Source organism: Felis catus, chromosome A2 (assembly GCF_018350175.1).
Source record: "Felis catus isolate Fca126 chromosome A2, F.catus_Fca126_mat1.0, whole genome shotgun sequence".
Taxonomy (NCBI): Eukaryota; Metazoa; Chordata; class Mammalia; order Carnivora; family Felidae; genus Felis; species Felis catus.
The window spans coordinates 8,044,940-8,069,869 of NC_058369.1; the positions used below are offsets into that span (position 1 = coordinate 8,044,940).

At 51.0% G+C, this 24,930-nt stretch overlaps 2 protein-coding genes across 5 annotated transcripts in view; both read left to right on the plus strand.

Annotated features, from left to right (window-relative positions):
- Positions 1–4,316, plus strand: part of ILF3 (interleukin enhancer binding factor 3) — a 31,223-nt gene extending 26,907 nt beyond the window's left edge. For all 4 annotated transcript variants that reach the window (XM_023245352.2, XM_045045512.1, XM_023245354.2 and 1 more), the window contains one exon: positions 413–4,316. In XM_023245352.2, coding sequence (XP_023101120.1) covers positions 413–549 — 137 coding nt within the window. In that variant the 3' untranslated portion in view covers positions 550–4,316. The remainder of the gene's footprint in view (positions 1–412) is intronic.
- Positions 4,317–16,122: 11,806 nt separating this feature from the next.
- Positions 16,123–24,521, plus strand: QTRT1 (queuine tRNA-ribosyltransferase catalytic subunit 1). The gene is made up of 10 exons (XM_045045541.1): positions 16,123–16,607; positions 16,841–16,909; positions 17,008–17,146; positions 19,535–19,613; positions 19,769–19,884; positions 22,451–22,589; positions 22,840–22,915; positions 23,044–23,153; positions 23,242–23,329; positions 23,435–24,521. Exons 1-10 carry the CDS (start codon positions 16,365–16,367, stop codon positions 23,585–23,587), a joined length of 1,212 nt encoding a protein of 403 aa, XP_044901476.1. The 5' UTR covers positions 16,123–16,364; the 3' UTR covers positions 23,588–24,521.
- Positions 24,522–24,930: the final 409 nt, after the last annotated feature.

The window sequence follows — 24,930 nt, forward strand, 5'->3', positions numbered from 1 at the left end:
GCTGGCACCTGTGTGGAAAAACGCTGACAGGGCTGAGGCCCAGTCTGGCGTGTGCCCTCCGGCCGGGGGCTTTGGGCTCGGCCTTGTGTTCAGGCAGCCCCCAGATACAGCTCCCACTGCTGCTGTCCATACGGGCCCACCCGCACCCCTGACAAACCGAGGTCCGTGGGTCCACATCACAGGGTGGTGGTGACGACCAGGCCAGACAGCGCAGGAAAGGCAGTGCCTGCACCCCCCCCCATGGGTGGGCCCCCCCCCACGGGCCGGGCGGCCCCCCCCCCCCGCCCGTGGCCTCACCCGCGGACACCACGTGGGCACACGTGGCTCGGGTGTTTGTTGGCTGTGGTCCGGAGCTCTGACTGCGGGGCAAGCCCCGCGCCCCTTGGCTCTAACCCACCCCTCTCTTCCCTAGGAGGCTACTCGTCACAGTCCAACTACAACTCCCCCGGGTCCGGCCAGAATTACAGCGGCCCTCCCAGCTCCTACCAGTCCTCACAGGGCGGCTACGGCAGAAACGCAGACCACAGCATGAACTACCAGTATAGATAAAGCCCCCCGAGGGGTGAAGATTTGTACCTTCTGCACTTCCCCCTCGTCGTAAGATTCAGTTTTATGCATCACAGTTAACATGTCAGCTGGCCCCTCCAGGCCCCCTCGCCCCAACCTGTCCACATTGCTGTGTTGTGCGGTGCAGCTGGTCACTCCCGTGACCCGTCCTGTGACCCTTATTTAGCTGTGTTTGGGACTTCCGTGTCTTCGATGGTTTGTTAGTTGCCATTACAACTTTGTCTGAGTAGAGTTTGAGTTCTTACAGTTAAGTATCCCTCTGTCTATTTACAATTGGTGTTAGCGTTAACTCAGTTTGTCTTTAAATAGCTCCAGAAGGGATACATCATCTGTTAATGCTTTTGTGAAGTGAGTTAAACAAGCTTTCTGTATTTTAATGCTTTAGTGTTTCAGTTTTATAAGTGAAGATTTTATTTTAAAAACCAGTGGGAAAGAGTGGGGTTTTTTTTGTATGTCTGGATCATTCAGGCAGTACATCTGAATTAAGCTGAATGTAGACAAATAAAAGAAAAAGAAAACTCTGCGCCCGTCGTAGGCCTGGGTGTCTGACCCACCAGCAGTGTGATGGGCAGGTTCCCCCACTGTTCCCAGCATGGGAATGCGGGGCGGGGGTGGCAGGACAGCCCCTCGTCACCCAAGGGCCCAGTTCCAGGCCTCTCGATGCCTTCACTCCAAGGTTGGCCAGGGCCAGCAACCCGGTAACACGGGGTCTTGTTTTGTCAGTGTCCCGGGGGGCTCCAGGTGGTCTGCAGAGTGGCCTACGCTCCTGTTAGGGGTTTGCTCCCACAAGTCAGCATGCTTGCTTTCTTGCCCCGTGAATTCTGGCGTAGCTTTAAGTACAGTTTCATGTCACCGTGGAGTGGAACCTACATAGGTTTGGTACGTGTAACCCAACTTGCAAAAGGCCAGTTGAATCTGGCTAAAGCACCCCAAGATCTGGGAAGCCCAGCCTGGAACCTTCTCTTGTCTGGATGGTGTGGTTTTGTGTCCCCAACAGCTGCAGCCTCGTGGTGCTGCCCCCCGCCCAGAGGTTCCGAGTGTGCAGGCGGGGTTCCTTCTAGCCGCCCAGCCCTGTTCTAACAGGTTTCCCTGGAGTGGTGCATCTCAATCAGGCAGTTTTGCATTGCGGGACGTTTGTCACCTAGTGGGCGGGGGCCAAGGATGCTACTGACCGCTCTGCTTAAGTGTCAGACACGTGGAGGTGGAGAAACCTGCCCTGAGAGCAGCCTTTCCCCACTCTGGCCCTGCCCCAGGGGGTGGGCGGGGGCGGCACTGTCCTTGCCTTTGCCCAGGCTTCGACTCTGTCTGGGAAGAGCCTCTCCAGTGAGTCTGGGCTGCACGTCTGCAGGGACCCTTCTCCTCTTCCCATCTCTCTGCTATCCCTCAGACCAGGCATCATTCGAATTCTGAACTGCAGGCAGTCCTTGGCCTCCTGTGCTTGATGAACCATAGCCTTGGGGAGAAGAGCAAACCATTCTCGATTCAGAACTCCTCAGCTGAGGCAGAAAATCCAGTGTGCCTTCAAAGGATGAAGATTCGCCTTGGAGAGGTGGAAGAAAGGTGTTCTGCACTTAAAAAGAAAAAAAATATGGGAAGAATTTGGCCTTCTGCTGGAGCAGAGGAGGACCCAGATACCAGTGGTCCAGCGTGGGGAGAGGGAGGGATGGTGTGATGCCCACCCAAGAGGCAGTCCACAGTGCAAGCACCAGGGTGGCCTGCAGTACACCGGATGTGTGTGTGCATGTGCACTAATAGAGACGAGAGACAGGCCTTAGGGATGGGTCCCAACACAGACTTCGATGGGATATGATATGTCCATGACCCATCTCTCCTGGACACCTCCAGGGGCTGGGAAAAGGAGATCATTGGGACCCTGTGTTGAAATGAGAAGATCCAGGCTGTGGGTGGGGCCTGCACCACTCCGGAACCCACGGGGAAGAACGTCCCCCCGCCCCACCTCCGGATGCCTTCAAGCTATGGGCCTGTATTCTCAGCTCAGGTTTCCTCGCCATCAGTTTCCCAAGCAGTGACCACCACCACATTGAAGTTTCTGAATGTAGACCCTTCACAAGGGCAAGAATCTCGAAGGCATTGGAGAAAACTCCCAGGCCACCTTGATGTGGAGACCTCAGGGAGCTGTTACTTGGTGCCATGTTCTTGTGAAAAACGGCAGATCTCCAGGTTGCTGGTCGCTGAGGAATGCTGGTCCGAGTCCCTGGGCCTGGCCTGAGTGCTCCCAAAGCCAGGACAAGTGTTACTGACCTGAGAGACTTTCGTTGCCAAGGAGAAAGCAGTATCTGAGAAGCAGGATCTTTCCTTGTTTCATCTAGTTTCTGGTGACTTCTGGGCATTCCTTGGCTTGTGACTGCATTCCTCCAGTCTCTGCCTCCACCTTCACATGACCTCCCTGAGAGCCTCTTAATGTCTCAGATCTCCTTCTTACAAGGACACCAATCCTTGGATTTCAGGTCCACCCTAATCGTGGGTGAGCACATCCCAAGATCCTTCACATTCATAGGTATTGGCACTTAGGAGTTGGATGTATGTTTTTGGGAGAACATTATTCAACAGCCTGCAAAAGCATTGGGTGAAGACTTCATCCCATGCTGCTAGAACAGCCCTGGGAGTTTGTTGACCACAGCCAGGATCACCACGGTCAGCATGGCCAGTGCCTGTCCTGAAGCGACAGCTCATGAGCACACGTGCCTTGGCATCCCAACTGCTTGGGGACTTCATTGGTGCTAATGGCACTGTGGTGTAGCCGACCAGGAACAGTATCTCCGCCTTCAGGACTGCCACCCCAGGGAGCTGGGTTCAGGAAGGTGTGGCTGACACCATGAGCATGGAGAAGACCTGGGTGCTGGCCTGTCACCCATTCAAAGCTGATCGAATCCTTTCCAGCCTGCTGCCCTCCAAGCCCAGGAAGCCAGCCTGGAGGAGGTTCTCAGATGCTTCTCTGGGTCCTCCTCAGCCAGGGACACGGTAGGCAACAGAGAGATGCTTCGGTCCGCGTGCTGCCAGAGAGGATGGTGACACACGTCTTTCAGTCACCAGTGGAGATCACCAGGAGCATCAGCAGGAAGAGCCAGTGGGCCCACAAGCTTAGCAAGTTGATCAGGATAGGGTTATTTGGTGGATAGACCATGAGTGTCAGGGACCTGGGACTGGACACCACCCCAGAGGGCTCAGGATGCTTTTGGAGGGAGGAAAGGAGAAAGACCTCTACTGAGGGAACAGCTGGCCGTGTGTGGTGGGCTGAGGTGACGTCACAGGGGCAGAGCTTTGCAGGGATTTTCAGATGATCCCACGGGGAGGTGTGGGGTGGTTGAGACCTAGGACCAAAGGGGCCCTCTAAGCAGTAGTGGGGCACATCCAGTATTTCCACCTTTCTGCATTGAGCAGAATCACTAGGGTCCTGGTTGTCCCTCTGGAGTGGGGTCCAGTCTCACCTGGAAGTCAACACCCAGCTGCCTCCACTCTGGCAGGGAAACATGCACTGTTCCTCTGACCACTGACCGTTCTTGAGTGGTCAGCATGGCCTGTTCCGCCCCTAGGGACTGGCCTGGTCCAGCTGGGCTCAGCCTCAGGACTCAGTCAGTCTCCAGGTGTGAGCCCGCCCCACACTGTCTGTGCCCTTTGCAGGCCTCTCCTGAGACTTCTGGACACAATCTTGGGCCACCCACCAGCAAGCCTTGGCCTGGATACTCATTCTAACCCATCCCAGAATAAACGGAAACTTCATGTGTTCATTGTTGCATTCACTGCACATGTATTTATTGGGTATTGCTTATGTATGGGTCCGGTAATAGGTGCTGAGAATATAGCAGAGTTGCTTGGATATCAGTCCTTTGCAAGGTGCTGGGAATATGAACCTGGACCCTGCTCTCCTGTGGCTTCCTGGTACCAAGAGGGCCCTGTCCTAGCTGGTGCAGGGAGTGCCGGGAAAGACCTGTGTTTTGAGACAGGACAGTTAAATGGAACCAGGTATGTTAGGGCGGGTGGGCACAGTTTATGCCATGCAGAGGAACACCGTGCACAGAAGTTCAGCTGGGTGGTGAGAGGGGACTTCAGAGAGATGAAGTCAGGCGAGCGAAGCATTCTTGTTGCAAGATGGTAAGTGTGGGGTTGCAAGATGGAGATGTCAGCGGGGGGCAACCAGTACAAGGCCTTGACAGCCAAGCAGTGGAATTCAGACCTTTATCCTGAGGGCAGTGGGGAACCATGCATGGAAAGATTCTGAGCTGGGAAGAACCCAGGCTCAGTCATGCTTCAGAGCAGTCCTTTGTTGGGCAAAGAACAGGTGTGTGGGAGAGGTGAGAATGGAGGTCAGGTAACCAGCAAAGAGGCTTGATTGAATTTTGGGACGTCGGGGCTGAGGTTCAGGGCGGTTTAGGTGATAGTCTATTGGACTAGGTGAGGAAAGCCCTCTAGACCCGCAAGGGGTAATGACTGCAAGTTCCAGACAGAGCAGACTGGCCCAGAGAGGGGCATTGCGTTGCCTCGGGCCACAGGAAGTCGAGGGTCCCTACTCTGTTACCGTTACTGGGAGACAAACAGAAAAGTCTAAGGTGCCACCATGGAAGTCGTTCTCTGGGGGTCGTACGTCCTGGACCCATGCCCTTCCCAGCATTTCCCAAGAAGCTGGCAGCTAAGCTTAGCCTACTTGGCACCGGGCTGTTGCAGTGAGAATGTCATGGAAAGATAGCCCTCATCCCTGGCTGGATAAACCAGAGAAAACAAACTCTGTCCTTCTAGGACAACCACCAACACCAGGCTCCAAGTAGCCTACTTCAACGACAGAGGTATTCAACCCCCCCTTACTCCTCTTTCCAGAGGCTCTGCATTCCCCACTCTGTGCCCCAAAATCTCACGACTCCTGCTCTTCAGGGTCCCAAGGCTTCAGTAACCACTGTTTGAGGTTTTTGGGGGGCGTGTTTTTATTTTAAGAAGCCTTCACGCCTTCTGCGGAGCCAAAGTTGGGGCTTGAACCCACTAGCCTGAGATCCAGACCTGAGGTGAGATCAAGAGTAGGGCGCTTAACCGACTTGAGCCACCGAGGCGCTCCTCAGTACCAGCTTCTTAAGGCCAACTACCTAATTCCCGATTTTGGAGGCTTCCCTGGGCAGCTGTGGCGATCCCAGGAAAGGGGAAGTTAGATCTGCTGAGAACCCCCGCCAGCCAGCCAGGTCTCTCGAACCTGGGCAAGGGGCGCAGAAGCCGGCCCACTCTGGCCGCCGTGAACACGTCCTTTACCAAACCGCCTATTTGCCCTTAGGTCCGCCGGGTGCACACCGCTCGCCCCTCTTATGCCCATTCAGTAGGCACCGTTTGGAACAAAAAGTATTATACAGTCTGCAGTCACCGCCCTAAGACACCGCGCCCTTGTGAGGGAGACCGCAAACTTCAATTGGATGCTGTTGCAGGCTCGGCCCACGACTACGCCCCAGAGGTGTCTCCCGCCGGGCGCTCACAGCTAGAGGCTGGAAAAAGGACGCTTTCCCAAAGCTCCGCCCTGAGCGCCCGCCGGAGCTTCCCTGGTCTCCCGGCAACGCGCGTGGCGCTGTCCAGCGTTCTGAAGCCGCGCTCCCAGCGCCTCTCAAATAGTGGCGGCCTTCTGGCGCCCCCCAGTCTTCCTTGCTGAGCCGCGCTGAAACCCCGTAAGCAGATGTAAATAAATCTAAGCAGCGCCCACCTCCACACCCCAGTTTACCTCTTGGTAATAGAGCTTGCTTCACTCCACCCTCCGCCGAAAAAGCCCCACCCTCCCATCTACCTCAGAGGAAAGCTAATTGCAAACCAGAGGCCTTGCAGAACCTGGAGCTGTGACCCTCTCACCTTCATCTCCCTCCAGCCACCCTCACTCCCTCCAGCCACACTGACCTCACCGCTGCATTGCAAACAATCCAGACACATTCCCCCACCTCAGGGCCTTTGCCCTCACTGTTCCCACTGCCTGAAATGCTCTGAGACTTTTTCTTTTCTTCTCCTTCTCCTTCTTCTTTCTTCTCTTTTTTAGATTTTAAGTAATTTCTACAGCCAACGTGGGACTTGAAATCACAACCCCGAGATCAAGAGCACTCTCCACCAACTGAGCCAGCAGGTGCCCCTCATGATCTTTTCATGGCTCCTCCCTCCTCTCCTTCAGGCATTAACTCACATCTCACTCAGTGATTCTGGTCCTGACCAGGCTACTTAAAATAGTCACCTCCCCAGGAGCTCCTGGCTGGTTAAGTCAGTAGAACATATGACTTTTGATGTTGGGATCTTGAGTTTGAGCCCCACATTAGGCACAGAGATGACTTATAAAAAAAAAAAATAGTCACCTCCCAACCCTTTCCTCCTCTTCTCTATTTCCTAGTACTTATCTCCATCTGAGATACATCTTTTACTTATTTTTCTTGTTTGCATATCCGGGGCATGGATTTTTGTCCCCTAGTTCACTGTTGTGTTGGCCAGCAGTGAAAACAGAGTCTGACACAGAGTGGACACTTCATCATGTTTATTACATGTATATTCATGTGTGTATTTGAGCACTTAACAGTGTGCTGGCCCCTGTATCCCATCATAATGACCCTCTGTCCCAATTTAAAAAGGAAGAAAGTGATACTCAGAGAGTGGCATCACCTTACCAAAGCCACCTGACTAATGAGTGGGGATGCCTGAATCCCCCCTCCAAGATTCCTGTTTGTAACCTTTCCCCCCCTGCTCTATGCTGCAATCCCTAATACTGCCTTCTCCTTCAGGAAGAGAAGCTGTCTAAGAGGGTGGGTGGCTTTACAGAGCTCAGACAAAACTACCATTTCAATTCCTGTTCCTTGATTACTACTCATGTGACCACGAGCAAGTCAGTAAATGTCTCTCCCTCGGTTTCTTCATTCATAAAATGGGAATGATAACGGTACCCACCTCACCGCACTGTGAGAAGTGATGACATTATAGGGCTTACCAGAAAACTGGCACCCGTGAGAACCTGCTCCAACGGTGTTGACAGTGTTGGCTCTTAAAAAATCATCATCATATTATTATTATTTGAGGGAACTAAAAAAAAATAATTAAAACAAAGATCAGGAGGATGGCTCTTTCCCTTAGTGGCAGCGGTGCCTCGTGCTGCCAGAGTTCTCGGCAACTCAATTGCCCGTGCTCTCGCCATCATCAGCCAGACTCAGGAAGAGAACCTCAGGGAATTCTCCAAGGGTAAGAAGCACAAGCCCCTGGGTCTGGGGCCCCAGAAGACACATGACATCACACCCGAAGACCAGGAAGCAGCAGAAGGAGCAGCTGTACCCACGGCAGAAGTACGCGGTCAAGGCCTGAGCACTGGATTCTCCTGACGAGGGGGCAGGTGGAATTGTGTCAGAAAAACTGTAGGGGAACGGGCACGCCCAGGTACTGCCTGCTGGTGCAGGAGCACATGTCACAAGCCTACGGAGGGCATCTGGTAGGATCTTATACTACCCCCCGTCGGTCCGGGGCCGTCGGCCCCGTCATCTGGATGCTGGAAATTCTTCCTGAAATTGTACCCGCTGCCACGTGAAATGACTTAAATGCAAGATTATTTGTTGCTGCCTTGTTTGTAGAAGCAGGAGATTACTCATCACTCAAGTGAGAAGAAACAGGAGACTCCATAAGACGTTGGTGGTCGGTCATGATCTCGCGGTATGTGAGTTCGAGCCCCGCGTCGGGCTCTGTGCTGTTAGGGCAGACCCCACTTTGGATCCTTTGTCTCCCTCTCTCTCTGCCCCTCCCCCACTCTTTCTCTCAAAAATAAATAAACATTAGAAAAAGGGGGGGGGGCACCTGGGTGGCTCAGTCAGGTAAGCTCCAACTTCGGCTCAGGCCATGATCTCGTGGTTCGTGAGTTTGAGCCTGCATTGGGCTCTATGCTGACAGCTCAGAGCCTGGAGCCTACTTTGGATTCTCTCTCTCTCTCTCTCTCTCTGTCTCTCTCTGCCCTCCCCCACTTACGCTCTGTGTGTGTCTCTCTCTCAAGAATAAACATTTTAAAAAGTTAAAAAAAAAACAAACAAAGAGAGTATGTACTGACATGGGATGGCCTCCAGGGTGTAGACGAAAAGCAAGGTGCCTCCCCCAAGTGTAACTACCAAAGGTCTCCTTTCATGTAAAAAGGGATAAATATATGCATTTAACTTTATTTTTTAAAATTGCTTATTTATGTTCTTAAGTAGGCACCACACCCAACGCGAGGCTCAAACTCATGACCCCAAGATCAAAAGTCTCATGTTCCAGCAACTGAGCCAGCTAGGCGCCCCACCAGTATTTAACTTTATATTTGCTTCAGTTTGCAGGAAGAAACACTAAAAGGATACAAGGATCGATAAAGCCTTTTTATGCTTTCTGAAAAAAAAATTTAAGTTTATGTATTTACTTTGAGACAGAGAGAGCGTGAGGAGGGGAGAGGCAGAGAGAGAATCCCAAGCATGCTCCACAGTGTCAGCACAGAGATCATGACCTGAGTTGAAATCAAGTGTCAGATGCTTAACCGACTGAGCCACCTAGGGGCCCCACATTCTGAAATTAAAAAAATTTATTTATTTATTTTTTTTAATTTTTTTTCAACGTTTTTTATTTTATTTTTGGGACAGAGAGAGACAAAGCATGAACGGGCGAGGGGCAGAGAGAGAGGGAGACACAGAATCTGAAGCAGGCTCCAGACTCTGAGCTGTCAGCACAGAGCCCGATATGGGGCTCAAACTCATGAAGGGTGAGATCATGACCTGAGCCAAAGTCAGATGCTTAACTGACTAAGCCACCCACAGCAGGGCCATGTATAACAACAAAAACACAGGGTGCCTGGGTGTCTCAGTCGATTAAGCGTCTGATTCTTGATTTCAACTCAGGTCATGATCTCACTGTTTGAAGTTCGAGCCCCGTGTCAGGCTCTGCACTGACAGTGTGGAGCTTGCTTGGGATTCTCTCTCTGTCTGTCTCTTCCCCTACCCAACTTGCACACTTTCTCTCTCTGTCAAAATAAATAAACTTAAAAAAAGTGTTGAAGTATTAAAGCTTCTAGAAGATTAAGAAAAAACCCTCCATTAGTATATCTAAGTGAATCAATAAATATGACAGCAACAGTAAGAAAATACATATCTGCTAATACATGCTGATAAATGTGAGTATAGACAAGAATGAATAAATACCAAACGTTACCTAATATTAAGGGGTAAGAACTGTTTTGACAGGGGACAGGAGTGGGAAATGTAGTAATTCACAGTATACATTTTATCCATATTTTTTAAACTATGTGGTTATATATTATCTTTTTTATTTAGTTATTAATTATTCTTTTAAAGTATTCTCTACACCCAATCTCTGTCTTGAACCCATGACCCCAAGATCAAGAGTCGCATGCTCTACCAACTAAGCCAAACAGGTGCCCCATTATTATCTATTTTAAAACTTTAAATAAGCTTATTTAATTAAAATTGAATCATGGGGCACCTTGGTGGCTTAGTGGGTTGAACCTCTTGATCTCGGCTCGGGTCATGATCCCAGGGTCGTAGGATCAAGCCCTGCATCGGGCTCCACACTGAGCATGGAGCCTGATAAGATTGTCTCTCTCTCCCTGTGCCCCTCTCCTCTGATCGTGCGCTCTCCCACTCTCTTGCTTTTTAAAATAAATGTAAAAAAAATATATTATATATATATGTTTGAATCATAAGGAAGGCTTATTACACGCCGCTGTTTTCTAAATTTTTGTTACATTTAATGTGTTTTTTTGTGTGTGTATATGTTTTCATTTTTTTATATAAATTTTTTACTGTGGAAAATATAGAAAATTTACCATTTTAAGCTTTTTTCACATTGGCTAAGAGATCCCCCCCCATTTTATTGAGATATAATTGACACATACATTGTATTAGTTTTATTTATTTATTTACTTATTTATTTTAAGTAAACTCTGTGCCAATGTGAGCCTCAAACTCATGACCCTGAGATCCAGAGTCGTTCGTTCTGACTGAGCTAGCCGGGCGCCCCCGTATTCGTTTTAAGTGTACAGAATAATGATTTGATGTATGTAATATTTCTTTTTAAAAAAATTTTTTTTAAACATTTATTTATTTTTGAGACAGAGACAGAGCATGAATGGGGGAGGGGCAGAGAGAGAGAGGGAGACAGAGTCGGAAGCAGGCTCCAGGCTCCGAGCCATCAGCCCAGAGCCTGACGCGGGGCTCGAACTCACAGACCGCGAGATCGTGACCTGGCTGAAGTCGGATGCTTAACCGGCTGCACCACCCAGGCGCCCCTGATGTATGTAATATTTCAAATGTATTTAATATTTAGGGGCGCCTGGTGGCTCAGTAGGTTAAGCATCTAACCGGCTCAGGTCATGATCTTACGGTTTGTGGGTTTGAGTCCACGTCAGGCTCTGTGCTGACAGCTCGGAGCCTGGAGTCTGCTTCGGATCCTGGGTCTCCCTCTCTCTCTGCCCCTCCCCCCGCTCACACTCTGTCTCCCTCAAGAATAAATAAACATTAAAAATATATTTAATATTTGGGAAATGCAAAGATCCAGAACTATTAAAAGGGAATTTTTTTCTGCGTGTTAGTAGGACGATCTTCCCAGATCCCCTCCCCAGTGAAAACTGGGGGAAAGTATTAAAATAACAACCATTTAAAGTCTCTGGAAGGGGTTCTAAAGGCATACAGTAAATGAGGAATCAACTATTCAAGAAAATCTATGAGAAAAGTCACTTACAATAGTGAGCGTTTCCAGTATTTGATATCTTCTACCTCCCTGCCTTCTACCAGTTCAGTGAGATGGCAACTCCACTCCATACTGGTGCAACCGGGCACATAGGGTTTGCTCACCCTTAGCCCCCAGCTGGGGGAATCTCTTCTCACCGGGGGCAACACCCCAGCATTTCCTATCCTGCTCTCGGCTGCCTGTGTTAGGCTGTTTGAGGCAAGTGCAGCTCTTCCAAGAGAGGATAACAGAACTTCCAAAATTATGGGCAGACTCTAATGACCAGAGCCAAGAATGTCAAGGACTCTCAAATGGGATAAATGAAAAGAAATCCACACTGAGGGGCGCCTGAGTGGCTTCAGTCCGTTAAGCATCCGGCTTCAGCTCAGGTTATGATCTCACGGTTTGTGAGTTCGAGCCCCGAGGTGAGCTCTGTGCGGACAGTGCAGAACCTGTTTGGGATTCTCTCCCTCGCTCTCTGCGTCTTCCCCACTTGTGCGCTCTCTCTCTCAAAATAAATAAAGAAAAAAGAAAAAGAAAAAAAAGAAATCCCCAAAGAAACCAGAAAGACAGAAACAGGTCACAGGAAAGAGTATTTTGATTGAGATCCTAGTGGGTTTTGTTTGTGTTTTGTTGTTGTTGTTGTTTTAGAATTTTAAACATACATTTTAATTTGGTACTGGGGCTAAGAGGTAGGCAGAGTGCTGGAGAAGTGTCTGGGATTAGAAGAATATGACAAGGTAGGGTTAAGTCAATTGGTTGGGTGAGGGGAGGCAGCTACCTGCTCGAGAGGGGCAGCTTCCAAGTATCCATCCAGGGGCACCTGGGGGGCTCAGTCGGTGGAGCATCTGACCTCAGCTCAGGCCATGATCTCCAGGTTTGTGAGTTCGAGCCCCACGTCCATCAGGCTCTGTGCTGTGAGCCTGTGAGCACAGAACCCGCTTTGGATCCTGTCTCCCTCTCTCTGCCCCTCCCCCCGCTTGTACTCTCCCCAAAATAAATAAATATTTTTTAAAAACGTGTCCATCCATTATGGCTTCCACCTGTCCCTCTTCATAGTCCAAGACCTGAAACATCCTGCAGCGTGCTGCTCCCCGGGTCATCGCTGAAAGCCCTCAGCCTGACTGCGGACGGAATACGCACAGGATTCGCTTACTGAAGACCACGGCTGGATCCAGCTCATAGCTTCCACCCAACGGTGGCTTGGTCACCTCTGCCACCACCACGTCTGCCTGCTGCAGCCAGGCTACGTCCCGCTCATGGAGGAGTCTGTCACTCTCACCCCCAGCAGCCTCTTCCCTGTGCTTGCCCAGCTTGGTAGCCACTGGGTGCTCCGTGAGTACCTCCCAGAAGGGCCAAAGCTGGGTACAATCTGCTGGTACAGCACCCAGAGCCCAGTCCTTGCCGCTGCAGGGGACACTCACGCAGAAGTACAGGGCATGGTGGCCTGGCTGGTCCAGCTCCCTGTGCCTCTGTGTCCCTGAGCTCCCGAACTCCGGCTACCACCTCCGCCCAAGATCCGACTTCTTAACAGTGAGAATGGAAGCTACAAGCTGAGCATGTTCAGCGGGCTAAGAGAAAATAATTGTCAACCTATAATTATATACCCAGTGAGACTATCTTCCAAGAACCTGGGCAGGGCGCTTGGCTGGCTCAGTCATTAGAGCTTACAACTCTTGATCTCAGGGTCCTGAGTTGGAGCCCCCTGTTGGGCATAGAGGTTATTTTTTTTTTAAGCCCATTTATTCATTTGGAGAGAGAAAGAGAGAGAGTGTCTGTGTGGGGGTGGGGAGAGGCAACAGAGAATTTCAAGCGGGCTCTGCACCGTCAGCGCAGAGCCCAACGCCGGGCTTACATCCACAATCGTGAGATCATGACCTGTGCTGAAGCCAAGAGTCAGCTGCTTAACCAACTGAGCCACCCAGGCGCCCCACAGAGTTTACTTTAAATATTAAAAAAAAAAAAAAAAACCAACAAAAAACCCAAACCTTTAAATCAGTAGCTACAAATATTTCTTCACGGAAAACAGCATAACCAGATGGGGTTACAAGTGAGGTCAATAAAATATCCCAGAAACAGATAATTCCAATCTTGCACAACTTCGTCCAGCACATAGATATTTGAACACCGAACTCAGGCAGATACAGTACAAGAAAGGAAAACTCTAAACCAATATATTTTATAACAGAGCTATGATGCAGGAATTTAAAATAAAATACTCATTAAAATTAATGTAAAATGCCATAACATGTAAAAAAGATACCATGACCGGGGCGCCTGGGTGGCTCAGTCAGTTGAGCGTCCGACTTTGGCTCAGGCCATGATCTCGCAGTTCATGAGTTCGAGCCCCACATCGGGCTCTGTGCTGACAGCTCAGAGCCTGGAGCCTGCTGCAGACTCTGTGTCTCCCTCTCTCCCTGCCCCTCCCCTGCTCGTGCTCAGTCCTTCTCTCTTAAAAATAAAATAAAAAGTTAAAAAATTAAAAAAAAAAAGATACCATGACCAAGGTGGGCTTATCTCAGGAATAGAACTAAATTTAGTAGTAAATAAAAAAATAAATTTACATCACTGGGCACTTTAAATGAGACGAATAATATGGTCATTTCAGATACTGAAAAAGCATACAATGAACATTTATTTATGATAAAAATCTGTTAGTGAACCAAGAATTGAAAAGACCTTTTTTTTTTTCGTTTTTAAAATGTTTATTTTTGAGAGAGAGAGAGACACACACAGCATGAATGGGGGAGGGGTAGAGAAAGAGAGAGGGAGACAGAATCCCAAGCAGGCTCCAGGCCCTGAACTGTCAGCCCAGAGCTTGGCGTGGGGCTCGAACTCACAAACCATGAGATCGTGACCTGAGCCGAAGCTGGATGCTTAACCGACTAAGCCACCCAGGCGTTCCTGAAAGGGCATTTTTTTTTCTCTTTTTTTTTTTCAACGTTTTTATTTATTTTTGGGACAGAGAGAGACAGAGCATGAACGGGGTAGGGGCAGAGAGAGAGGGAGACACAGAATCAGAAACAGGCTCCAGGCTCCGAGCCATCAGCCCAGAGCCTGACGCGGGGCTCGAACTCACGGACCGCGAGATCGTGACCTGGCTGAAGTCGGATGCTTAACTGACTGCGCCACCCAGGCGCCCCGAAAGGACATTTCTTTACTTGGTATGGTACATCTTCCAAAAACTGACTGTAGACATCATACATAAGGGTGAAATGTTGAAAGCATTTTCTTTAAACCATCTTCAGGTTTTTGTATGGGGAGTAAAGAACAAAAGCCGTAAGACCAGCGCAAGATGTCTACCGCAATATTCAAAGCAAGTGATGCTAGTGGCTGGGCCGGAGTGAGAGCTATGGAGGGGGTGTAAACCAGTTGATCCTGTATAGATTTTGAAAGCAGAGCAGCCAGAATTGGCTGACAAATCAAGATGTAGCGAGTAAGACAGTGAGAGGTCAAGGACCACTCCTACATTTCTGGTCTGAGTTCCTGGAAGGACTGAGCTGCTATTACTGAGAAGAGGAAGATGCAAGGAGGTAGGCACGGTTGGGGGGACAATCGGGAGCTCTGCTTTAGACATCTGAAGTTTGGGTGCCTACAGACACCCAGTGGAGATATCTAGGAGGCATCTGGGAAGACGAGAGAGGAGTTCAATGAGACAGAACTACACTGAGAATAAAAACTTGGGCAATGTCATTGCACAGATATTTTAAAAGCACAATGTGAGTTACAGGTGACATGATACAGAATGATGGGGGGGGTAGCATCATTAAGATTGGGGGAGTCAGGAGCAGTTGATAAAATATGAGCCAGCCATAGGGATACCACAAAGGGAGAGTATTGCAGACAAAGGCAATGGCAAGTGCAAAGGCCCTGAGGTGGGTCTCAAGGGTGGGCATTTTTCAGATATGGCCTCAGTGAAGATTCTCTCCCCTAAAAAGCCCAAGGCTCCTAGGTCAGTCTTGCGCACATCAGCACAATTGAGGCCAGTGGGCCACTGAGAGGCAGGATTCTGGGGCAATGGCGCCCTCTGCTGCCCATAACAGATACAGATATCAGCTCCATTTTCAACAGTAAGTTATTATATATTATATAATTTTTTGTTATTTATCTATTTATTTTTAATGTTTATTTTTGAGAGAGAGAGAGACACAGAACATGAGAGAGAGAGAGAGGCAGAGAGAGAGGGAGACACAGAATCTGAAACAGGCTCCAGGCTCTGAGCTGTCAGCACAGAGCCCGCCCTGGGGCTCAAACTCAGGAACTCCCAAACCATGACCAGCGAATGACGGGAGCAGAAGTCCGACGCTTAACTGACTGAGCCACCCAGGCACCCCATATTTTGTTATTGTTAATGGAATAAGTCTAGTGGTCAATAAATCTATGACTCTCTCATTCCTGTGCGTCATGAAAGGTGGCACTAGGAGGTGTGAATATAAGTAGGTCTACACTGAATTAATGAAAGAAAAATGTGGCTAGGTTCTGGGCCTCAGTCTCCTAAATCTAAGATTCCTTCTTTTATTGTATAAACTAATATATACTAAGTGCTGTTCTAAGCTCTTGGGATAAATCCGTGGACAACATAGACAAAAGCCTGTGCTAGGCAACTTAAGATCTCTATATATGCATGCTTCTTTCAATCTTTACAATGTTTTATTTTTATTTTTTGAAAGTTTTTATATTTAAGTAATCTCTACACCCAACGTGGGGCTCCAACTTAAAAGCTAGAGAAGAGATCAAGAATTGCATGCTCTACTTGGTTAGCCAACCAGGCGCCCCTTTTACAACGTTTTTAATGCTGAAGCAGTGTTATTCGCTGCATTTTATAGGGGAGATTATCGCTTAGAGAGGCTTTGACTGTAGAGCAAGTAAGTGGCCGGGTTGGGATTCGAACCCATTACCATAGTTATTTCTCTGTAACACGCCCCCGCCCCAGAAGCGAATTGAGCACTCCGCGGGGACGAGCGCGCCGGCGTCTGTTGCCATGGTTCCCGGACTCCCTTCCAAAAGGACAGCCCGCGCCGCGCGTCACGTGACTTTGGTCAACATGGCGCCGCCCAGGGTGTTGCAGTGTCCACGTGGTTCCGTTAGCTAAGATGGCGGCAGCTGTTAGCCCGACGTCCGTGGAGTCGGCCCCCCGGATAATGAAGCTGGTGGCCGAGTGCAGCCGATCTAGGGCCCGAGCAGGGGAGCTGCGGCTGCCGCACGGGCCGGTAGCCACTCCCGTGTTCATGCCAGTGGGCACGCAGGCCACTATGAAGGGCATCACGGCCGAGCAGCTGGACGCGCTGGGTTGCCGCATCTGCCTGGGCAACACCTACCATCTGGGCCTGAGGCCGGTGGGTGGGTTCTGCCTTGGTGGGGCGGCGGCAGAGAGTGGGGAGCACGGACACCTCCGAGGCACGGGCGCGCCTCTAAGTCAATCGACAAAGGCTTATTGACGCCCCCGGTGGCCCAGGCCTTGTGCTGGGCGTGAGAGCGGCGGGGCCCGAAGCTGGCCAGCCCTGTCCTCCAACTCGAGCCGTCAGGGTAGCCCTCGCCTCTAACCTGATCCTTTCTTCCCCTAACCCAGGGCCCCGAGCTGATCCAGAAAGCGCACGGTCTCCACGGCTTCATGAACTGGCCCCACAATCTGCTGACGGTGAGGTGGAGTCGGGGCTGGGATCCTAGGGCACTTCTCAGAGGTGGAGATTCTCCAACTCCACCTCCCTGACGGCCCTGCGGTGGGATTTCCCCCAGGACAGCGGCGGCTTCCAGATGGTGTCTCTGGTGTCCCTGTCCGAGGTGACGGAGGAGGGCGTCCGCTTCCGCTCCCCTTACGACGGCGACGAGTCCCTTCTGAGCCCCGAGAAGTCCGTGGAGATCCAGAACGCCTTAGGTGAGCGAGTCTCGAGCCGCCTCCTCTTCCCCTGCTTCTAGGGGTTGGAGGTGAGGCGGGCCCTTTGCTTACGTGCAGCTTGGCTGTGGGTAAGTCACTCCCGCTGTCTAAGCTTTGGAAGAGCCAACTCAAATGAGGATAGCGCCCGGGGGAATAATGACGTAATGTTTGTAAATCTCTTAACCCAGTGCCTGGCTTTTATTATTTTTATTGCTGTTATTTCTCTTAAATGGCAAATTAGTCGGGCAAAGATATGTTGAAATAAGGGGGGCAACAAGGGGAGAGTGAGGAAGCTTTAAGTCCCTCCCATCTCCATCAATATCCCTCACTCCTTGATAAGGACAATGAACATTTCCCTTTTAATATGTATTATATGTAATCGATTTTGGCTAAAATCAAGTGTAACATATATATATTATACATCATATAGTTTCTCACTGTAACTCCTTCCCTCCCCCTTCCCCCCCCCTCCCCCAGCAATTTGCTTCTTGAAGAAATGGGTTCTTTTCCCCTGTAGTGTTTCACATGGTCTGAATTTTGCGGATCACATCCCCATGGTGTTGTGTGACAGTTTTCTTCTGCCTTCTAGATTTACTGTAGGTGGTAGTTAGATCTAGAGGTTTGAGCCAGATTCCCGTTCTTGTGTCCTTTGGCAAGAGGGCTTCATAGGGTGTATATTTCCATCCGGGAGCTGGTAATGTCTGCCCGTCTCTCCCAGTGAGCCATCAGGCTCTTTGCCTGGGAGTATCATGCTATGAGGAGTTCCAAGATGGTAATGTTCTTTTCTTCATTTATCAGCTAGATTATTTCTGTAAAGGGAAAAGTGCCTCACCTACTCCTGAGAGACCAAGTAGTTCAATTCATACAGGGAAAGTGGGATTCCTCCTTTTCCTTCTTTTCCAGTTTTCATGAATTGATTCCTTCACATCCGCCAGCAGTAATGAACTAATCTTTAGTTTTTTTAGGATCACCATGAAATCATGGGTTTAAATGTCGTTGATGTGTCTCACTCTATTGCAGCTGGATCGAGCCTCATTGATTCTTTTTGTGTCTGGCTTATTTCACTGAGCATAATGTCCACAAGGTTGTAGTATGTGTCGGGATTTCCTTCCTTTTTAAGACTGAATAAGGCACTCCCTAAATTGGATTTTCGTAAAAGATTATAATTGTCTTTGTTTTGCTTCCAAGTAGGTATGCCATAAGCGTAAGAAAAAAAAAACCTTTGGTTTTGAGAAGTTTCTAGATTTTGGAATTGTGGGAAAGGGACTTTCTGTGAAGGGTTAGACCATGATTTATTTAGCCAGACCTCTGTTGGTGGTCACTGGGGCTCGCATGGTGCTATTGCCTGCCACACCGTGGCGAATCACTTTGTGTACACAACATTTTGCTCTTGAAGGGTAAATTTGCAGAAGTGGGATTTATTCTCTGTGCCCGGGCAGGATTTTAGCTGCCCAGGGTGAGGCAGGATCAAATGTGCATTTTATTTATTTATTTAATTTAATTTCTATTTTAAAAATTTCTGTTAATGTTTACTTCCTTTTGAGAGAGAGAGAGAGATAGAGAGAGAGCATGCGTGGGAACGTGATAAGCAGGGGAGGGGCACAGAGAAAGAGGGAGACACAGAATCCGAAGCAGGCTCCAGGCTCCGAGCTGTCAGCACAGAGCCCGACGTGGGGCTCGAACTCACAAACTGGGAGATCATGACCTGAGCCGAAGTTGGACGCTTAACCGACTGAGCCACCCAGGAGCCCCTTGTTTATTTATTTTAAATGCTTATATATTTTTGAGAGAGGGAGAGAGAGACAGAGTGCGTGCGCGTGTATACGGGGAGGGGCAGAGAGAGAGTGGGACAGAGGATCCAAAGCGGGCTCCATGCTGACAGCAGAGAGCCCCATGCAGGGCTCGAACCCATAAACCGTGAGATCATGACCTGAGCCAAAAGCTGGATGCCCAACTGACTGAGCCACCCAGGCGCCCCAAACGTGTATTTTAAAAAGTTCCCTCTGGCCATTGTATAAACAGCCTGGGGGACTATGTGGGAGTCAGCAAGACTCAAGATGACCCAAGGAGGGACATCTAGGGTCCAGCTTGTCCCCAGTAGGAAGTGAGGGCTTTCCCAGTGATGTGCTGCTGCTTCTTTTTTTTAAGCAAGTTTTTTTTTTTTTTAAGTTTATTTATTTCTTTTGAGAGAGAGAGTAAGGGAGGGGCAGAGAGAGAGGGAAAGAGAGAATCCCAAGCAGGTTCCTCACTGCCACTGCAGAGCCCAATGTGGGGCCTGATCTCAAGAACTGTGAGATCATGACCTGAGCTGAAACCAAGAGTCTGATGCTTAACCAGCCGAGCCACCCAGACGTCCCCCAGTGATGGTGCCTCTTTCTCACCCCCCAGGCTCCGACATTATCATGCAACTGGATGATGTGGTCAGCAGCACTGTGACAGGGCCACGCGTGGAGGAGGCCATGTACAGGTGTGTGTGTGTGTGTGTGTGTGTGTGTATGTGTGTGTGTGTGTGTGTGTGTGTATGTGTGTGTGTGTGTGTGTATGTGTGTGTACTGGGAGGGGATCATAGCCCTGGAGCCTTGTCTCTTTACCCTAGGGCTCATGACTGGGTCCCTCTTCCAGGTCAATCCGCTGGCTGGACCGGTGCATTGCAGCCCATCAGCGGCCAGATAAGCAGAACCTCTTTGCCATCATCCAGGGCGGGCTGGACGAGGATCTCCGGGCCACCTGCCTTGAAGGTAGAGCCACGTGCCGGTAGCCGGTAGATCCAGGGCTCGTCCATCACCGAGGGCCCCACCCCCGGGCCTGGCACGTGATGGCGCTGACGGGGGTTGTTAATGGGCGGAAGGAATAGCTGAAGCAAAGGCACGGAGGCAGACATGGCAGTAGAATGTTTGCAGAATAATGGTGGTTTCAAAAGCTAGCAATTTCATACTGTTCACCAGACACTGTGCCACGTGCTGGTCACAGACTGACCCATTTGGTTTTCGTAACCGTCCTGTAAGGTGGGAACTACCAGGTTCCCGTGGTTACAAAAGAGGAAACTGAAGCACAGAGCTGTTAAGTCACTTAACCCAGCCACCCGGCTTGGATGTTGCAGAGGTAGGATTTGGCCCTAGGTCTTGGGCTCTGGAACCTGCAACATTAACCGAGACCCCGTGCTGCTTCCCCCTCAGGGTCAGGAGCGGTGCCTAGGGCATTCTGCTGATAGTGGGGGTACTGGGGAGCCATGGAGGGCCGTTGAGTAGGAGTGTGACAGGAAGCAAGGGGCATCATGGAGAAATTCGGGAAGCAGAAGCCCCATGAGGAGGTTGGAGTATCTGCCCAAGGGAAGAGTGCCAGTAAGGCCCATGTGAGGTCCGTGGCCGTGGAGACAAAAGGGGGCCAGAGATGGGGACTCAAAGGCAATAAAGTTTCATGGGCAAGGCTCTGGGTCCTGGCGTTTGGCTGGCTGGATCCACACCTCTGATCTGCTGCCTCATGGCTGTGCACCCTCGGGCAAGTGGCTCGGCCTCCGTAAAATGGGCACATCCTCCCGATGTCAAGAGGTCAAAGTGAGGTCAAATGGGAAGGTCTGTTCAAAGCGTTGTGCCTGTGCCTGGCATCAGGATGTTCTGTTGTGAAGACTGTCTTTGTCGTCATCCCTTTCGTCCTCAAACTGCGCCCAGTTCTGTGTCTAGTAAGCCTTTTGAACGGAGACCCCCTCCCCGGTCAGAGATACATTTCTGTGTTTCTTTCTTTTTTTTTTTTTTTTTAATGTTTATTTGCATATTATTAAAACATTTCTTTTTAATGTTTATTTTTGAGAGAGAGGGAGAGAGAGCACACAAGCGAGGTGGGGAGGGGCAGAGAGAGAGGGAGGCAAGACACAGAATCCGAATAGGCTCCAGGCTCTGAGCTGTCAGCACAGAGCCGGACGTGGGGCTTGAACCCACGAACCGTGAGAGCCCGACCTGAGCCGAAGGCAGACGCTTAACTGACCGAGCCACTCAGGCGTCCTAATTTGCTTATTTTGAGAGAGGAAGAGAAAGAGAGAGAGAGAGCATGAGTGTGCTGAGCAGGGGAAGATCAGAGATAGAGAGAGAGAGAGAGAGAGAGAGAGAGAGAGAGAGAGACCCACCCAAGCAGGCTCCATGCTGAGCTCAGAGCTCGACGCAGGGATCCGTCCCATGACTGGGAGATCACGACCTGAGCCCATGTAGAGTCAGACGCTTAACCAACTGAACCACCCAGGCGCCCCGGAGATACATTTCATGTCACAGCTCAGTATGTGTGGACATAGAAGAAAGCAGAAACCAAGGCTTCATGAACCGTTGCCCTAATACGTGAAACACTTTCTGGTATCGTCTGTTCTCTCATTCAAGAAAATCCTACCACTCTGGCCTTGCCCCGTCAAGTTCATTTCTTGGCCACCTGCAGGTCGCCAGGCACCGCCCTGACGGTGCTTCTCATCGTGCTCCAAGGCTTAGCTGCACCAGCCCCACCCGGCTTGTCCCCCACCACCGCGTCAGAGTCCGCGGTGAGGTGGGGCCCGGGAGGCCACATTTGAACAACCCGTCCCCAGTGGACTCTGCCGTTCATTCCAGCTTTAAAACCTGATGCTCGGACCGGGTCCGTTTCGTCGACGCCGTGGCCTCCCCTGGTCGAACGATACAACTGGGGCCCAGGGCACGTCTGGACTTTGAGGCCGCACCTGGGTTCAAGTCCAGCTTCTGCCATGTCTGGTCTGGGGTGGCAAGCCCCGAACACCTCAACGGCAGCGTAGAGCTGCAGCCTCTTCTCTGCAATTCTGGAGCCTAACAGCCCACTTCTAAAACACGACTCCACCCAGGAATTTGCAACGAGCTCATTTGGTGGCCAGACCAGACCTATGTGGTCATTCACCCCCGCTGTTGGGAGTCCTCTGTGTGTTTTGTGGCAGAACCCTCAGAGGGTTTGAGGACAGGCCGTCGTCCGGCAGATAAGATGTGCACCGTTCTAAGATCTGGACAGTTCTCAGCTTTGAAACACATCTGCCTTCCTCTTAGGTTTCAGCTAAGGGAGCACAGGCTGTGGGCCTCCCCTGAGGACTGAAGGAGGGGATCTCACATGCAGTGGGGACTCGACAAGTGGTAGCTGAGGTCCCCAGCAGCCCTCAGACCGACAGACAGACTCTCTCTCTCTCTCTCTCTCTCTCTCTCTCTCTCTCTCTCTCTCTCTTCCTGAGGGATTGTGGAGGTCCGGGCAGGGTCTGCCCTGGGGTCGCAGAGGAGGAGGCAGACTTTCTTTTGCCTGGCGGCCCCTCACCTTGCCCTGTACCCCCAGAGATGACCAAGAGGGACGTGCCGGGCTTCGCCATCGGGGGCCTGAGTGGGGGCGAGAGCAAGGGCCAGTTCTGGAGGATGGTGGCTCTGAGCACCTCAAGGCTGCCTAAGGACAAGCCACGATACCTGATGGGGGTCGGGTATGTGGAGGAGAGGGGAGAGAGCCCTACCTGTGGGGAGCGGGTTCCTGCCTGGGCCGGTATTGGTGGAATGACACTGCCCTGCCTGTTGGGGGGACTCATGGGGCGGGGACTTGGCTTTCCTCTGGGGGCGGTTCAGAGGGAATGTGGCCCTGTCCCCGGGGAGTCTGAGTGTACGTGTGGGGGGAGCCCTGGGTGTGTGACCAGGGTGTGAGGTTCTCTGCTCCCTCCCCCGTGGCCCTCCCCCCAGCTATGCCACTGATCTGGTGGTCTGCGTGGCTCTCGGATGTGACATGTTCGACTGCGTCTTCCCCACCCGGACGGCGGTGAGGCCCTGGGCAGGGGGCAGATGGGGGCGGACCTGGGGGGTTAAGGTGGGGGTGGGGCCGGTGAGGATGAAGACCTGGTTGACCCTACTCCCTGTCCCCCCCCCCCCCCACCCCACCCCCCACAGCGCTTTGGCTCTGCCTTGGTGCCCACCGGGAACCTGCAGCTGAAGAAGAAACAGTATGAGAAAGACTTCCGGCCCATAGACCCCGAGTGTGCCTGTCCCACCTGCCAGAAGTAGGGGAAGAGGGGGGCCCGGGGGCGGGGGGAGGGGGCGGAGGTGTGCGGGACCCTGCATCACTCGGCCCCGACCTCCTGTCCGCAGGCACAGCCGGGCCTTCCTGCACGCACTGCTCCACAGCGACAACACCGCTGCCCTGCACCACCTCACCGTCCACAATATCGCCTACCAGGTGGGCCTGTGACCAGGACGGGCCAGGCGCAGGGTGGTGGTGGGAGGGTTCTGGGCGCCCCCCTCTCCTTCCCCCTGGGCTGACGCTGGCACCTACCCCCTGCAGCTGCGGCTGATGAGCGCTGTGCGTGCCAGCATCGTGGAGAAGCGCTTCCCTGACTTCGTGCAGGACTTCATGGGCACCATGTATGGGGACCCCACCCTCTGTCCTGCCTGGGCCACCGAAGCCCTGGCCTCTGTAGGAATCACACTGCGTTGATCTGGTTCCGGCGAGGGAGGGAGGGAATGGGAGGTATTGAGGGATTTTTTTAAGATTATTATTCTAATTTAGAGTGTATCTGTGCCTTCTCGGGGAGGTGAGCTGTCTAGGACCTCTTCCTCCTCTGAGTGTCATTGTGGCCAATGTCCCCCCGCCCCGCTTCCTGTTGATGATAATAATAAGTAATCATAGCAGCTGCTGATACCTGGGAACCACCTGGCACAGCCCAGCATGTCGCATGTGCCCCAGTGTGGGAGCTGCATCCTTTTTCCTGTGGCTTTGGCCCCCCTAGTCACCCTGACGGTGGGCACTCTCCTTCCCCGACTTATTACAGGTGAGGAAACAGGCCTAGAGAGGAAGCAGCTTGCCCAAGGTCACCACCGAGGAAGTGGCAGGCTGGCTCCAGAGCTCATGCTTTTAGCCTTGAACATGGCTTAATTTTGCCATCAGCAAACACAATGATGAAGACAGTAGGTGTGATATAGCAGGGTGCTTGCTTACACTGTGCCTGGGACTGTTCTGAACGGTTGTCATGTGTGTATTTGATTCTTGCAACTTTGTGATGCATGTATAGCTGCATCCCCCATTTTACAGATGAGACTGAGGCTCAGAGGAATGAAGTCACTTGGCCATTATCACCTGGCAAATACAGAGGCCCATGATCTAACCTAGAGATGGCCAATTACAGAGCTGGTGCTCTTAGAAGATAAGGGGTTTTAAATTGGAAACGTAAGACTTGTATAGGATCCACTATTCTAATAGCATAAAAATGCAGCTACTTTGATTAGTTTGTGTATTCTTCCAGAAATTTCCACGTGTACATATTTTTCATGAATGTGGCGTCCTTTACCTGCCGCTCTGTACCTTTTTTTTCCTGTTAGTATATTTGAAATTGTTTACACGTCAGAACATGAAGACTTCCTGTCTTTTTTTACAGCTGTCTCACAGTGTTTATTTAACCGGCTCCCGTGAATGGGTATGTAGGATGTTTACAGGTTTCTGTCACTGCCGTCAAGGCTACCATGCCAAAACCTTGTCGGTTGACTTTTTGCCCATCTCTCTGAGACGGGGCTTTTGGGTCTCCGAGCAGGCACATACCTTTGGCTGCTCTGCTAGCCTCCTCCCCACTGTTTCTTTATTCCCCTGTTACTGCCTCATCAGCCCACTTCCCTACCTCCATTCCATCTGACTCCTTTTTGGGCTTCTTTGGCCAATCTATGCCCGCCCCCGGGGATCAGATCACTTCTTTTCATAAGATCCTTCCACCTATCCCCGGCTTTTTTCCCACGAGGAACAAGATTTCTAGTTCACAGAACCTCCAACACTGACTAGAAGATACCATT

Coding starts and splice junctions, on each gene's coding strand:
- QTRT1 (XM_045045541.1), top strand. CDS start 16,365: ATGGCGGCAGCTGTTAGCCCGACGTCCGTGGAGTCGGCCCCCCGGATA. Junction 22,916..23,043: donor TCTTCCCCACCCGGACGGCG/GTGAGGCCCTGG, acceptor CACCCCCCACAG/CGCTTTGGCTCTGCCTTGGT. Junction 23,154..23,241: donor GCCTGTCCCACCTGCCAGAA/GTAGGGGAAGAG, acceptor TCCTGTCCGCAG/GCACAGCCGGGCCTTCCTGC.